Consider the following 16,302-nt stretch of genomic DNA (forward strand, 5'->3'; position numbering starts at 1 on the left):
ATATATAGGAGAATACAAAGAGATGACGAATGGCAGAGCTAGAATTATCTATGTAGTAGAATAATGCAGACCACAGAGAATGGCTTTAGTACAGAGACACGGCCTAGGCTATAAAAATAAACACAATGAGCTGGTCGGCCGCTGCTTATTATATTATAAAAATATATAAAAGTATAATATTATTGTTTGCGATAACTATTGCTATTATTAATACATTACGTGATGTTTACTATTGCGTAAATACTATTGATGACAGATTATTAGTAAGAATAATGATGAGATAATTTATTTTAGTTGAGATGGGGCGAATAGCGACCGTTTAGCGTTACTGTTTCCTGTGTTGTTCTACATTTTATTATGATTACTATTTCTACCGGCACTATATTGAAATATGTGGCAACGAACATCGTCAGCGCCATCGCCATCGCCACCGCCAGACCGTATCGTTGCAGCGATGTAAAAACCAGAGTTATTGTTGTTGTTGTACTTAATCTTCTCGTTCATCCTCGAGCTAGGCAAAAGAAGTGCGAGAGCCGGGAACAACGGAAAGTAGTCAGCAGATGTGAAACACATGGATTCGGTGCATCATCAGCAACGGTATCAGTTGGTCCGTTGGGATGGTTGACTGAGGTGGCAAATTACTTTAGTAGTTATTTTTCTGTATTCATTTCCAGTACAATACGTTATACACTGTCCTACGCTCATACAAAAACCAAGAAAACTATAAGTGGAACTCGATTATAGACGTGACAGCAAAATCATGAATAAAAAACAATCTTGAAACATGACAAATATATTACTCCACCACCAAAACGATTACGAAGGACAGGATGCAAATGGCATTATAATCACGATTGAAAGCGTCGATAATGTAATTGATGAGATAATCTTATATTGACATAAAACATGACCATGATGATGATGATGATGATGATGATGACGGAGATAATGATAATGATCTATAATGACGACGATGACGGTGACGAATGGCTGATATCCGATGAAAACTGTGCGAGGATGGACATGAGTAACAGTAACAACGGTTGCAAATCGGGACGACAGAGCCATTCTCGAAACGGGACCTATTGTAATTTTGGTACTAATATTATTCTGCTGTGAATAATAAACAAAACATCGTTTATTATAAAACTTTACCGAACTGTGGGTTGTGTTTTTTCCCATATCTGCCCCTTAACTACACGAAATATTTTTAGCTGAAATAATTAGAGAAAAAATGAATAAATGGAAACAGATTATAGAAACATTAGTTATATTTCATTATATTATTATTATTATTATTGGAATATAATTGAAACATAGCACTACAAATAGAAATAAAAAGCTTCTGAAAGGCAGTACTATTTAGCTACTGAAACATAGTGCTATCTAAGAGAAAAATTAAACAAATAAAAATTTAAAGCTTTATCGACATGGCACTATTTAGGTGAAAAAAAAACAACAATAAAAACAAATATAAAATTTGACGGAAAAATTAAGCAAATAAAAATTAACACTATTTAGCTACTTAGCTAATTAAACATAGCACTATTTAAGAGAAAAATTTAAGCGAAAAATTAAACAAATTAAAATTAACACTATTTAGCTACGCAGCTACAAAAATATAGCAGTATTTAAGAGAAAAATTTAAGCGAAAAATTAAACAAATAAAAATGAAAGCTATTTAGCTACACAGCGCTCTTTAAAAGAAACAATTTACATGAATAAAAATTAAAGAGACAAAAATTTATGAGAAAAAACTTAAAGCTATTTAGCTACATAGCACTATTTAAGAGAGAAATTTAAGAAAACAAATAAAAATTAAAGAGAAAAATTAAACAAAGAAAAATTTAGAGAGAGAAATTTAAGAACACAAATAAAAATTAAAGAGAAAAATTAAACAAAGAAAAATTTAGAGAAATATTAAACAAGGAAAAATTTAAGAGAAAAATTAAAAAGAAAAATTCAACAGAAATGTAAAGCTATTTAGCTACATAGTACTATTTAGAAACGTAGCACCACAACACTATTTAGAAGCATAGCACTATTTTAGGAGAAAAGAACAAAAACAAAAACAAAGATATTCAGCTAGATAGCACTATTTTGAAAAAAACAAAAATAAAAAAAAAAGATTTAGCTACATAGCACTATTTTGGAAAAAAAACAAAAATAAAAACAAACATAAAATTAAAAACTTCCGTATCGCATTCCTCGGAAAAAAAAATTTAAAAAAATGAAAATAAAAAAAGATTTCGCTACATAGCACTATTTTGGAAAAAACAAATAAAACCAAAGATAAAGTTAACTAAAGTTAACTTCCGTATCGCATTCCTTTTTATTAAATTAAAAACTTCCGTATCGCATTCCTTGGAAAAAAAACAAAAATGAAAAAAAGATTTAGCTACATACCACTATTTTGGAAAAAAAAACAAATAAAAACAAAGATAAAATTAAAAACTTCCGTATCGCATTCCTTTTTATTTTTACCATTATGTTTATTTTTAATTGTTAACCATTATGTTTATTACAATGCTTATTTACAAAGGAGACCACCCCGCGCTTCTTTGGGTACCATTAAACGTAAAGCTTCGTAAAGCTCTTTTGAATGAATTATTTTATTGTATCTTTTTTTTGGGTACCACTAAACGTAGAGAATGCGCTTTTAAAATTAATATCTTTCTCATTTACCGTCCACCACGTCCGGATGTAAACTCCAGCACCCGCCAATTGAACCTAAAAGTAATATAAATATAAAATTTCTCAGGGCTCGTTTGTTTATGCCCACGGTCCTGATGTTGCAGCGGACCACCTCGACAGAGTAACGATAAGTCTTTGCTTATTGGTTATTTTCTCGCACATTCCCGCTTACAGCTCATCTTTGCTAGCATCATCGCCGTCACCACCTGGCGAGGGTCCTCCAGCACCTTGATAAATTTTAGAGATAATTGGATGCACGACTGACTCCAGCTCCTTCTTCTGAGCTTTCATATCCTCAGCCTCCGCGTCGGCGTTTGAGTCTAGCCATTTGATTGCCCTTTCGACAGCTTCTTCTACCGACTTCTTGTCGTCATCGCTTAGTTTTCCGCCAAGTTTTTCTTTGTCATTTAATTGAGTCTTTAGAGAATAGGCATACGACTCAAGCTCGTTCTTTGCTTCAACCTTCTCTTTGACTTTCTTGTCATCGTCAGCAAACCTCTCGGCGTCCTTGATCATCTTCTCGATATCTTCGGGCGTGAGACGGTTATGATCGTTCGTAATAGTGATTTTTTCCTTGTTACCAGTTCCCTTATCCTCGGCGGAAACCTTGAGGATGCCGTTTACATCGATCTCAAAAGTTACCTGCAAATCATAAAGTACAACTGCACACTAACAAGTGCACTGAAGCAGCAACTCTCTGGACCGCAAAGAAATCTACCACAGCGCAGCGCTGGCGCTGAAAGCTACTACAGCTTTTTAGTGGTTCAAGTCTTCTATAGCTTTTTAGCTCTTTAGTGGTTATTCAAGTCTTCTATAGCTTTTTAGCTCTTTAGTGGTTATTCAAGTCTTCTATAGCTTTTTAGCTTTAGTGGGTTCTAGTATTAAAAGCTACTAGAACTTTTTAGTAGTTCTAGTATTGAAAGCTACTGTATAGTGGTTCTAGTAGATGCTTTAGCGATTCTAGTAGTTAGGACAGGAACACAGTTCTCAGTTAAGAACGCAGTAAGCTTGTGGTATTAAACGCATTGACCGGAGTATATCGAGAAACACTGACTCAAACAAAGCAGTGTAACTGTCGCACGAGTACAGATTCCGTATAGCTAGATTATGTACTGAAGTGCAGAACGGAAAGTCATAAAGCCACAAAGTGCCGTATAACTCTGCCAAACTATTTTTAAATTTTTTCATTCCCTTACCTCGATTTGAGGGACACCACGTGGCGCTGGTGGAATGCCAGTAAGGTCGAATTTTCCAAGCTGATGGTTATCCTTCGTGAGGGGTCGTTCTCCTTCATATACCTGAATAGTGACGGTGTGCTGGTCATCCGAAGCCGTCGAGAATACCTGGCTTTTTTTCGTCGGAATAACCGTGTTACGGGGAATAAGTTTAGTCATAACTCCACCGACTGTTTCAATACCGAGAGTCAAAGGATTAACGTCAAGCAGTACGAGGTCTCCAGTGTCCTCCTCACCACCTAGAACTCCTGCCTGAACAGCTGCTCCATAAGCTACAGCCTCGTCAGGATTGATACCGCGAGTTGGCTCTTTGCCATTAAAGAATTCCTTAACAAGCTGTTGTACCTTCGGTATACGAGTTGAGCCTCCGACGAGAACAATCTCATCTATGTCCTTTTTCTGGAGGTCCGCATCCTCAAGAACCTTTTGTACAGGCTTGAGCGTACTACGGAATAGATCCATGTTGAGTTCCTCGAACTTCGCACGAGTGAGCGTCTCCGAGAAATCCTCTCCCTCGAAGAACGACTCAATCTCAATTCTGGCCTGATGGGCTGTAGACAAAGTCCTCTTTGCCTTCTCAGTCTCCCGACGAAGTTTTTGAACGGCACGATTATCCTTACGAATATCCTTACCAGTCTTCTTCTTGTATAGCTTGATAAAGTGCTCCATCACACGCTGATCGAAGTCTTCTCCTCCAAGATGTGTATCACCGTTGGTCGATACTACTTCGAAAACGCCGTTATCGATCGTAAGAAGAGATACATCGAAGGTGCCCCCGCCCAAATCGAACACCAAGATGTTCTTTTCACCATCTTTCTTATCGAGTCCGTATGCAATAGCAGCGGCCGTCGGTTCGTTGATGATGCGCATCACGTTGAGACCAGCAATGGTTCCGGCGTCTTTTGTTGCCTGACGCTGGGCATCGTTGAAATATGCTGGTACCGTAACAACGGCGTGCGTTACCTTTTTGCCAAGATAAGTTTCCGCAGTCTCCTTCATCTTTGTAAGCACCATTGCAGAAATCTCTTCAGGAGCAAATACCTTCTCCCCTTGGCCAGTCTGCACTTGAATATGAGGTTTTTTGTTCTTCTCGATTACCTTGAAGGGGAAGTACTTCAGATCATGTTGCACAGAGCTCTCCGACCATTCACGTCCGATGAGGCGCTTCGCGTCGAACACCGTGTTCTCGGGGTTAGTGGTCAACTGATTCTTTGCGGCATCACCAATCAAGCGCTCACCTTCCTGAGTGAAAGCTACATAGGAAGGCGTGATACGATTTCCCTGGTCGTTCGCAATAATTTCGACACGCCCATTTTTGAAAACCCCCACACATGAGTACGTGGTGCCAAGATCAATGCCAATCACTGTGCCAACCGATTCCTTATCTTTGGCATCATCCTTCTTTGCAAAGACTGTACTGAGGATTGCAAGGTGAATTGCAAGACACCCAAGTATGGCAAGCCTCATCGCGGACCTAGACGTATGAAAACAAAACAAACCAAGAGTCCGCTAAATAACGTTGTTTAAAGCAAGTACTATACTATTTTATGTAGTAATAAAAATGAGTGATAAGTGTTACTTTATTGGTTTATTAGAAGCTCGTCTACTACTACGTATCACGTTCGGAAACATCTCACAACTAATGCGCTCTTCTACCCATAATTCTACGTATCACGTTCGCTCTTCTACTCGTATGTCTTCGTATGTCTACGTATTACGTTCTGAAACAAGTAAAAACCACACTCATGTGCTGTTCTACCCTTATAAGGGTATTTCGCTACTTTAACGTTGCTAAACGATTGTTATGTGTCATGTAACACACAGTATGTAACGTTACGGTTACTGGCTGTCGACAACTGGCCAAGCTTTTGAATTGGCCACGTTTATACGTGTTGTTAACAACGCAGAGGAGCAGACCGGTTCACGAATCAACAACATCCTCCCTCCCAAAGATCCATGCAAAAGAGTAAAGCAATTCACCAACTGGCAAGTACCGTTTCAAAATTAATCGAATTCTAAAACGCACAATTTGTCTTCACAGTTAATACAGTCTCTATCATTACACACTTGTTTAAACGTGGTACATTAACAAGAAGCCTAAACACTTGTCTCGTACGGTGCTGGGTGCCAAATGATAAGTGGAGTCGGTCGGATCTTTTAAATTCTACGAAAAGGAGAGGGCAGCGTCGAAGTACACGTCACATTGATCTGCCAAGTCCACGTTGACTTAACCCTCTATAAAGGACGCAATACATCAGCTGATTCATCCGAGTTCGTATTGTCTTTTAGAATGGGTACAAGCATACGCTAGACACCACACATGACGAAATACTCACACTCCCAAAAGCCAACGACTCTCAAGACCACCTGAATTAAGCAACTACGTGACAGCACCCAACAGGGCACACGCCCGACATTAAATCATCGCTGTCGCCAGGTTATTTCTACTGATGGCTTCATCGATCGAATGCCAGTTTGCCGGCACTCGAAACTATGCCTTACAGTTATGGACGCCGCTACAAATTCTATCTATAATTATAACATATCTATCTATTACTTAGATCTTATAGGCCAGAGTTTTACTATTAGGAAACAGCTTCTCGAGACTTCTACGGTTAGCGTTACCGATCAGCCGGCGTATTCAAACAGAATCTATACGCTTCGCCTGTGCGGCGAACTGGACCTATGAACCTAAATTCCGTACATCAACATGTGGCTATAAAATATAAGAAATATGAAACTCACTTTTGGGTCCAGGCCAATTATAACTTTAAACACGGGGTTCTAACGCTTCGACACACACTATGGATCGCTACCGAGAGAATGTCTGCGACACACTTGACGATGTCTCGAGGCCTCGCTGGCCGGCTTTCGTGGACGACTCTGATTGGTCAATAGAAAACGTGACGTCACCAAGCTGTTTGCGGAGGTCCTTTAGCTGCCGCGGCAAAGTTTGATCTAGCCTAAATATCGTGAATGAGAAGACCCCTTTGTACCTTTATTTGGGAAGTTCAACTGTTTTGCGAGTTTTATTTGTTTTAAAGCAATTCCAGGTAAACTCAAATAATATATTCTAGTTAATAGCCAAAGATCTAAATAATTTTGAGGAGTGAGTCGAAAATAAAATGAAATTATTTGAAATTTCCACGAAAGCGCAAATTAATATCTATGAGTGAGCTTTTTCTTTTTTCTGGGGCAAATAGGGTACACTAAATATTTTTCACAGCATATTAAAAAAATTGAACGCGCCATACTTTACTCATATTTTACTATCTTCTTATATTGCGTATGATCATCCACAATAGTTTCTCAGTAGATATATGTATCTAATGGCCTAGATGTCGCAGGTATTCCAAATGTCTCATAGAAATAAAAAACAAATCCTCTAAAGCTAACTGATTCCGCGAACAGAGACTAAATGCAGAAATTTTCAGTCCAGTTCAGTAGCTATAGAAGCAGACGAAAGTGGACAGCGGAAAGATGTATTTTTGGTTTCGAATAATCATTGCCATTAAAGACTATTGAATTTAATTTTCAAAGGACGGAAAAACCCCATTTTTTTATTATTCTAATTGACGAAGAGAGCCGTGACTTCTTTTGTATTGGGAGATCGTTGAGGATCGTGTGTCCTGAAAACTGTTTCTATTTTTTTTTTGTTTCTATTCAACTTACTTTTAATGGAATGTGTATATGCATTGTAAGAAATTGTCATTGTGGAAGTACACGTCATCCATTCGAGCTCGTATTCCTAAAGCTGATTCTCTGCCTGCTGTTTAGTACTGTGACGATGTGTCTATTAATAACTAGTTGGCATTTGTTCGACCTAACACAGTTTCAAGTTATAATCCTGTTCAAACTTACTAAGTTAAGCAACGTCTCATGAAACGCACGGTATGGATCAGTCCTTACATATGACTTTAATTAAACGAATAAATCGTAACTAAGCCAGATATAGTGGATCTTTGACTTTACCTCAAGCCAGTTCGAATTAAAGCAAACACTTCTAAGTGGATATTTTATCCGTTCCTTCGCATCTTTTCGCTTTTTTAGGCTTTGCTAACGATAGTGAAATAGTCCTAATAGTCAGCATAGATAACAAATTAATTTCGCGGACTGGGCTCCTCCTGGAAACCCATGACACATTCTTACAGACCAAAGTGTTGATTTCTGTTGTCCGTGTTGACAAAGCACAGTACAATACAAGGGTATCTGTCTCTCAATCTGTGTACAACATTACACTTGAGGCTGCTTACTACTCGACAAAAAAATCATAGAAAGCAACATGTGGTGTTTCAGTAGAAGCTTATCGAATGACTTATCGAATAGACAAAGCTTGCGTGACTCTGCTATAAAAGTTCAAGTTTAATTTCACGAACATATTTACTAAACTAACTATACTACTAAACCAAATAATAATAATATTATTATTAGTATTATTATTGCATCAGAATATTGGAAGGGTAAAATAGTTCACAGGGATTAGCGTGGCCCATCGGGAGCTTAAAGAACAGTTTGTTAGGTCAATTTCAGAGGATATCTGAGAACAAAGGGTAGCCGTAAACTGAATTGAATCTAAAAACGAAACAATTAAAAGAAAAACGGCTTTTCAAAGGAAACTTCTCAAGTTACTAAAAAGTGTATGTTTGTAGTTTACGGATCACGTAAAACAGATCTACTGAAACGCAGTCAGGTTAGCTAGGTTATATATGTCCATGAAAAATGAAAATTTCAAAGAAAAGATTCCAGTGATTGCTGAAAACATGGGGCACACCATCGCTGCACGTCAATTGTCTACAACATCACATTGCAACATTAGCTCTATATCGATACATTTTGGCATTTAGTAATTTGCATATTTTTGTCTAATTCCCATTAGTAAACTAGAATTGCGTCAACCGACAAAGCGCAGGCGAATAATTTCTTTCTGCAAAACTTAAAAAATACTTTATCCTTCATTAACAAACATGATAATAATAAATAAGTAAATTCCAGAACTTCAATTACATACCCAGCCTGCTGAACACATAACTACTTAAATAAATAATTTGTAATTTGCATTTATGTTCCTTAAAACTGCTACACGGAACAACGGTGGTTACTAATAACCGTCGCATGCATCACAACATTTTATCACATTTCATATATGTATAAAACTCATCTTTCTTTATGACTCAGCAATAAGAAAGTTGTACATAGGTGTCACTTATGTATGGGTTTGGTTTTAAATTCGAAATATTGCAGGTGCATCTGCGAGGATCGATTCCTCCTGCTTTTACTGAGATCAATTAACCTTTGTTACTTACCAGTTAACCTCAAATACTCGAGAAATGAAGTTTCTCTATTGTACACTGAAAGAAGTTAAAAACGCCCTTTTGGCATGGTCATATATATATATAAAAGACAAACATGTCATACTACAATTTAAATTTGGGCCTGTTGGTAACAGTAAGCTAGACCAGCTGTTTAATGGATCAAAAGCTGCATTTACTTTGAGAGAAGTCAACTATAACATTAGACTCATCGTTAAGATCAATGACTAGCCAGATAGTGGAAAAGGTGACGAACAAATTCATGCTATTTACATGTCGAACAAACTGATCTAATAATATATTTGCTTCTATGCATTGTTTTTACATTGTAAGCCAGTGGTGCCTCCCCATGCTAGCGCAACATGTTTTTCTGCTAAACAGCGGGACACGTGGCAGTCAAGGTTCGAAACCGAACGTAGACACACTTTGTTACCATCTGAAGTAACGGCTTACTTACCGGATGTAAAACACAAAAAAATAAGCGAGGCGGAGTGGTGCGTCCGATCCAAGCCTTTTGATCCCGATACACGGCATCACTAATTGTTCCGTATGCAGGGCTTGAAACACTCACCGTCTGCTTTCCTGTAAGTAGATCACATAATTTCTATTCGTCTATAAAATCTATGTGTTCTCTAGTTTCTCTTAATCTTTTGCACACTCTTTAGATGATTTGTCCAACAAAAATTATGATGCAAGTGTTACCATCGTTCCCACGTAATTCGACTCGACGTTTGAAGGAAACGTTTTGAAAATTCGTTAAGCATCATAAGCACAGTTTTTTAAGAACCTTTTTCATCATTTTGTGTGCATTCCCTTTCTTGGGATGATCAAATCAAAAATTCAAATCCAGCTTGATAGACTAATTACAGAAATCACATCGGAGACAGTACAAACATAAAATTAGCGGGATTGTATGCGAAGTTCATCTGTGATTACGGCCTAGCCAGTAGACAGTAACCATAGGCAGAATACGAAATTATGATCGCTTAATAATAATATAATGTAAGCAGCAGCTAATGCAAAGAAAGGTCGTTTGTTGAAAATTGTCCTGTTGAAAATTATAACTAGCTCTTTTAGCTGGCTTGTAGAACTGTACTGAACCGCTGTACTACTCGGCTAACAAAATTCTAAATAAACACAAGAATCGCGCGTTCCCATGAGTTTATTTGAGGGGATGCTTAAAGACGGTTTGTTCTATTCCTTAGTGTATCTAGGACAAAACGTGTGTATGTCGTTTATGTATAGCGAAACCAATCTGCGTTGAATAGGGTGCCGTGGATTTTTTTTAAACTCATAACTCCTTTCCTGTTTTGATTAGAGATTACGTTGTTTTAAAGACCGCATATTTCCAGCTACTCACTTTGTTAACATTATCCTAGTTGTTGCTATTTAAACTACCGCAGAATCTACTGGAGAACCTGCGATGTTTACCGTTTCGCCGTACTGTCTGCTTAGACTTCAACATTATTGTCTATTCGTCTTACTTTTTTTCCAAGTAGCGTTTTCCTTTAAGCTGCCTGTATTTGTTTCCTATTAATTACGGTTGACTTCTAACATCGACTGTTAAATGCTGTAAATGATACTGTAATAACGTACGTCTTGAAACTTTGAACTATTTTACTTTCATTTGTTTTGAGTGAATTAGTATTGCGTTTGGCGTAAAGATCCTTTTCAACTAAATGTAAATTCTACTTCGGCACAACTACTATTTCTGAGGTTGCTCTTAAAATGACGCTGGTGATCTGAATAGAAGGAAACATCCGTTCTGGCCGTTAACCACTGCTTGAGACACCTCGCTTCTAGCTATCACAATTAGGTATGCCTACATCCGGTTTAGAACCAACACCATTTCTCATCACAATATGTTTTTAAGCTTAGCAAACAAGCAAGCTACCGTTCCAGTATGACTGAGGCGCACTGGCAGTCTAAATAAATATACATACAGACGTTCTCATTGCACCGTGTCGTCGGACTTGCCGAGACGCAATGATCTCTTTTAGCTCCCTTTCTTCCTTGACTTGTGCTGCTCTTTTCTCCTTAGGGTACGGCAGTGTGTTGGCCTCCGGAGGTCAGTTCTCTTTCTAATTGCCCCAAGGCATCTCCCATACAATACAATACAATACAATACAATGAGTGAACAGGTCGCGACCTAATTGTCAGTCTGCTACTTCAAACCGAGTAAATATACGCTACTTGGTAGTGGTATATTATCACAGCTAGCTGTACAACCTATAGGTAATAGCTAATGTAGGTATCTTTGTGCAGATTACTTGTTACGCCACAGATTACGCCATCGCAGGGTAAAGTGTTACACAGAAACCGTAAGCGTGCTTTCCGTGTTTGATCCATGCGTTGAGGGAGTCAGCGCGTTAACTAGACTGTTGTATAGGAAAGCTTAACTTCGGCTCTTGGTGTCTTCTTTAACTGCTTTGTTTAGCTTTTTTTAAGGGGAGATCATTTCGTCTTTACGTCGACTAGTAGTGTTTTCATAGTTATTATAATTCAATTAATCAAGCGAGACATGAAATTCGTAGTTGGCTTGCTTACAATGACTATTCTCCCCAGAAGTTCGTGGGCATTCTTCAGTAAATAACCGAGATATAGAATCAGCTACCAGCAAATATTCGTAAAAGGTGTTATCTATACCCTTATTGTGCAGTTCAACTTGGTAGCGCATATTCAAATGTAATTGTAACAGTGGTCAACAGATCCGAGTTCTACTCGGCAAAGATGGTTAAAAGTCAATACAAAAAAAGAAAAATAGCAAACAAGTTTAGAGAGAATGTTTAAAAGCATCGTCTCATTGAGTCGCTCAAATATTGTTTTTATACGTTCAGCTAGTAAGCGTCTGATCCTAATCGATTATTTGTACGGAATGTATCTGCCGAGCAAGACGAAACATATTTAAAACGGTATCCACTTACTCCATTTTTTTCCTATTGAACTTCTCCATCGGTACTGTAATGCAAACAACTCGTCACCACCATCATTAGCCGTAAATCTAGTTCATTCCAGGCTCAGACCTCAATTTGTTATTGTTATTGCTACCGCTGTTGCTATTGTTGTTACTGCTTTTCCTTTTGCTTTTGCTATCGTTGTTGTTGTTGTTGTCGAATTTTATGCTATTGTTGATATTGCTACAGCTGAGTCTACCGTTATATAGCGGCACTGTACCCGAACTGGGTGCTGTAGCCGAAGAGCTCGGACGGGCGAAGCTTCCGCTTCGTCCCCGTGACCTTCTATCCTCAATTGTCGACAACAACAATAACAACAACAAACAGCCCCGAGGAAAACGATCATATCAGGCATATGACTAGCGTCAGACACTGGAGAGCGGATTCTGGTTCCTGACAATTCGTGCTGCCGCCCATCTCGACAGCTGAACGAATGAAGCTGTTTTGAACGGCGGACACACGCAGTAACTACTATCAAATGTCAGAATCAGGCAGCATTTGAAACAATATTCCATAGGTTAGAAGAGGTTAACTTGGCGGCGGGTGTTTCGACTGCCAATACGGCATACATAAGAGCACGTAACTCACAGTTTGTTGGTTTAGTGAGGTAATTCCCGGTAGCTGAATAAATTGCGACAGTTCTAAAATGTTATTAAAACTACCCCACTTGTCCCTAGTTTTACCCAATGCAACTAAGGGTATCTTCAATTGATGGAACGCACTGTGGTAAAAACAAAACTATAATGTGAAATCGGTTTTGTTGTGCTTATAGGATTCTTGCGCATTACAAAAAAACATTGATCTGCGATAGCTAATGGGAAATTAATGTTTGTGATCCTGCTCCTCCAATTAACTGTGTACTCATTTACCTACAAGGAGGTCTTCTACTTCGCCAAGAGAGGTCAACCTTTATAATAATTTTCACTATATAGAGATCTTCGTTAATTTTTTTTCTTTTCCTTCTGCGTATAACCTGGACAGTGCGCGCGCTCTTCATTTTGTTTTTGTCTGATTCTCTCTGTCTTCGCTTCCGTCTCTAGAACTGCCGCCAACAAGCGCTAGGCACACAAATAAACCGACCGACAGACAGGCAAAAAAAATACAGACCAAGCGTTGCTATCCGGGGGTTTTGATAGAGCGGTATAAGGAGGGAAAGGGGCGTTAGTGACGGTTAGTGTATTCTCGTTCATCGAGCAGCAGCAGACGACGACGACGACCCGCACGCTCCTTCGAGTGGCGTTCTCTTTTCTCATCTCGTTTGCTCGTAGCTCTCAGCTGCTTGCTTTTAGTGCCACAGCCTCTGCTTCCCGTAGGGCCATCCGCTTGAGGGAGTCACTCGTATTTTGCCCCCATCACAGAGCTTCTTTTCCATTTTTCTGTGCCTTTAAATGGTTACCTACTGTTCGTAACGGCAGCATGAATCACTAGACGAAGAAATATCACAGGCATTGCGACGGAATCAGCGCCTCGGCATTTAATTGGTACAGAAGGAGAGCGACACGATCTTGATGATATCATCCTACGTTGCCCTTGCTTGGCTGTTAGTTATCTGGCAGGCATCTGATTAATTGACCTACTAATGGAGTACAGCTGAGCGTCAGTCTTGTGCAAGTGTTAAACATCATCAGATCGTACATTTTCATAGCTTCTGTGTACGTGTAACGTGAGCTTTTTGTGTCCTGCTTTAGCCACTTCACCTTGTCGGTCCTTTAGTCGTCTAAAAATTAGATCAGTAAAATTCTCTTGGATAATGCTGCTGCAGTTTGAATCTGCCAGCTGATCTTATTGTACATCTGAAATGCGTTGTGCAGAACAGGAAACTCTGTGGATGTAATTAATTTGTGTGGCACTAAATGTGTGGGTTGATGAATAAGGAAAAAGGAAATATAGAACGATCGTGTTAGGTGTCTGTGTTTCTGCTAATTTGCGGAATCGAGTGGACAGACAGAGGAAAATATATTTCTGTCTACTACTTATCTTCATTTTTAGCATTAATGTAATTATCGTGTTTTCTCATACACAATATATCCTGATGTTTCACTAATAACAAAGGCCAAACAAAAAAACAGTCGTCGATAGGCGTGGCTGGAAAGAAAAACACAGAGGACGCAGAAAAGCACCCTAGAAAGCCTCAGACAACAGGCAGATCGTATGAGAGGCTCAGAGGATACACCGCCAGCTGACAGGTACGATAAACCATACACTGAACGACTAAGGCAACGATGCTTGTAATTTCCCTGCCAATTGTGTACAAACTAATGAGCTTAGTCACGATAGCAGCACCTACAGCATGTGTTATAATGTAGTATTGTATAACAAAAACATTGGAAGACAGCTTGATGTGCAAAGTGCAAAACCGTGCGGACATAGCGGTCAGCAAGTGTCAAACCGAACAACTTGCCTATAGAGAAAGAGTGAACCTGTATAATATAATAGTGCGTATCATATCTACCGGAATAACCTCCTAGTATTTGTTTATTGTTATCGAATTGTTATCGCAGCACTTCAATTAATCATGCATACGCTTTTTTGTCTATTCGCCCTGAGTATTTACTTAATAGAGGTGTCCTGCAAAAATTTAAAAAAACATCACAGGCAGGCCAATAGCCACGGTCCAGTTGTAAATTTCAGGGTAAATTCACACGTGGAAATAAAATCGATTTTTGTCAAAAGTAGTCAATGCACAGACGTCATGTTCAGTGAAATTTCTTCTAGCTTGCCTTCTTTAGAATACCCGAGTTTAACAGTCTGACTTTATTGGCATTCGATTGGTTCCGATAGTCTCCGTAAATTTTTAGTGAAAATACCTTCAAAGATTAGTTATCATAAATTAAAAGTTTAAATTCAGAAATGTGTAATTTTTACTATTAGTTTCACGCAGTTGGGCAATGACACTGGAAAACAATTGAGATGCGGCAGACAAACGTCTGCCGCATCTCAGCTGTAAAATCTGTAAAAATACAAGCATTAAATGTTACCTTCCGATATTTTTTCTTCGTCTACACCTCGCGTGTACCATGTCCTGTTGAAGACAAAAGAGTACTAATAAGCTTTTGTTTAGGATAGGCACTCAGCTTTCGAGCTGCAGGAATATAGCAATGCCGCCCCCTTGCTCAAACGTCTCTGACCCTGAGTTATGGTACCCAAGTTACAACGAATCATGTAAATAGCGTATCTGGTTATATATCAATATCGTGGGCTGCAAATACCGTAAACGTTACTCTAGAGATCTAAACCTATTACGTGTATTCATTATTACACAGTGATTCCAACGATGCCTTTAGACCACCGTAGATAAAAGTGCCAATATTGTCCAAGTTTCAATATTATTTCAATATCTCGACCTTGGAGGATGAGGCAGGGAACCGGTAGGATAGGTGTTCACGTCTGGGCCATTTAAAATAAGATTATAAGCAGGCACAAATTATACTAGGAATAAAAATATTTTTAAGCCCACCTTGCCTTCGCTAGTTCTCAAACGAGCCACAAGATGCAAAAACACTCTCAGTGACTCCATTGTTCCAGCGCTCGGTTTCATCGGCGTTATCGTAGTCAATGTCAAACTAATCAAAGGTTTGTCGGCGGCTAACGACGGGCCAAACTATAGTGGAATCTTTGCGAGGGTAAAATAACTCTGAAAAGATGGGTATTAAGATATAAAACGGCCGCAGTCAGCAGCGACTGCGACATTTTATCTCATAAATATATTGAAATTCCTATAATATTTTCTGGATATTGAAATATGCTGCCTGCTTATTCATAACTGGAAAAATATTGGAAACGTGCCAAAAGGTACATGGCTAGTTTTCCTTTTCAGAGTGCCTTAGCAATGCATCAGAGTGCATCACTTCCCAACGAGAGCCAATTTAATAAGATGGTCACCTCAAGTAAAAAAAATATACGTGGCAATAACTTCAAATTTTCAACATTCGAAATTACAGTTAGTAAAATCACATGCATCAGTATGCGCTCACGCAAGTAAGATTAATTCTACGACGCTAACGCTAGCTTTTTTTACACAAGGGTGTGTGAGACAATAATTTCGCACTTCATGGAAGTACGTTCATTTGAGGTTAGGCCATATTTGATGTCAAAAACGTCTTTTAGACT

General features: G+C 38.7%; 1 protein-coding gene and 1 long non-coding RNA gene across 15 annotated transcripts in view; one reads left to right on the top strand and one right to left on the bottom strand.

The window, feature by feature from the left end:
• Nucleotides 1-2,447: 2,447 nt before the first annotated feature.
• On the bottom strand, nucleotides 2,448-6,825 carry Hsc70-3 (heat shock protein 70 cognate 3). Of its 2 annotated transcripts, none has more exons than XM_022834847.2 (3): nucleotides 6,675-6,825; nucleotides 3,891-5,403; nucleotides 2,448-3,336 (listed from the first exon to the last, which is right to left on the bottom strand). In XM_022834847.2, the coding sequence occupies exons 2-3, from the start codon at nucleotides 5,394-5,396 to the stop codon at nucleotides 2,863-2,865; spliced, it is 1,980 nt and encodes a 659-aa protein (XP_022690582.1). In that variant the 5' UTR covers nucleotides 5,397-5,403; nucleotides 6,675-6,825; the 3' UTR covers nucleotides 2,448-2,862. The 2 variants fall into 2 exon arrangements, with proteins under 2 accessions (XP_022690582.1, XP_022690583.1); XM_022834848.2 differs by lacking the exon at nucleotides 6,675-6,825 and adding an exon at nucleotides 5,924-6,033.
• Nucleotides 6,826-7,390: 565 nt separating this feature from the next.
• The window catches only part of LOC147753336 (uncharacterized), a 17,678-nt gene continuing 8,766 nt past the window's right edge, over nucleotides 7,391-16,302 (top strand). For 4 of the 13 annotated variants that reach the window (XR_015311484.1, XR_002680935.2, XR_002680932.2 and 1 more), the window contains exon 1: nucleotides 12,196-14,378. This is a non-coding gene — a long non-coding RNA (uncharacterized LOC147753336). The other 9 variants (XR_015311480.1, XR_015311481.1, XR_015311487.1 and 6 more) reach the window with 5 other exon arrangements.

This window comes from Varroa jacobsoni, unplaced genomic scaffold (genome assembly GCF_002532875.2).
Source record: "Varroa jacobsoni isolate VJ856 unplaced genomic scaffold, vjacob_1.0 scaffold_552, whole genome shotgun sequence".
In the NCBI taxonomy this organism is placed as follows: Eukaryota; Metazoa; Arthropoda; class Arachnida; order Mesostigmata; family Varroidae; genus Varroa; species Varroa jacobsoni.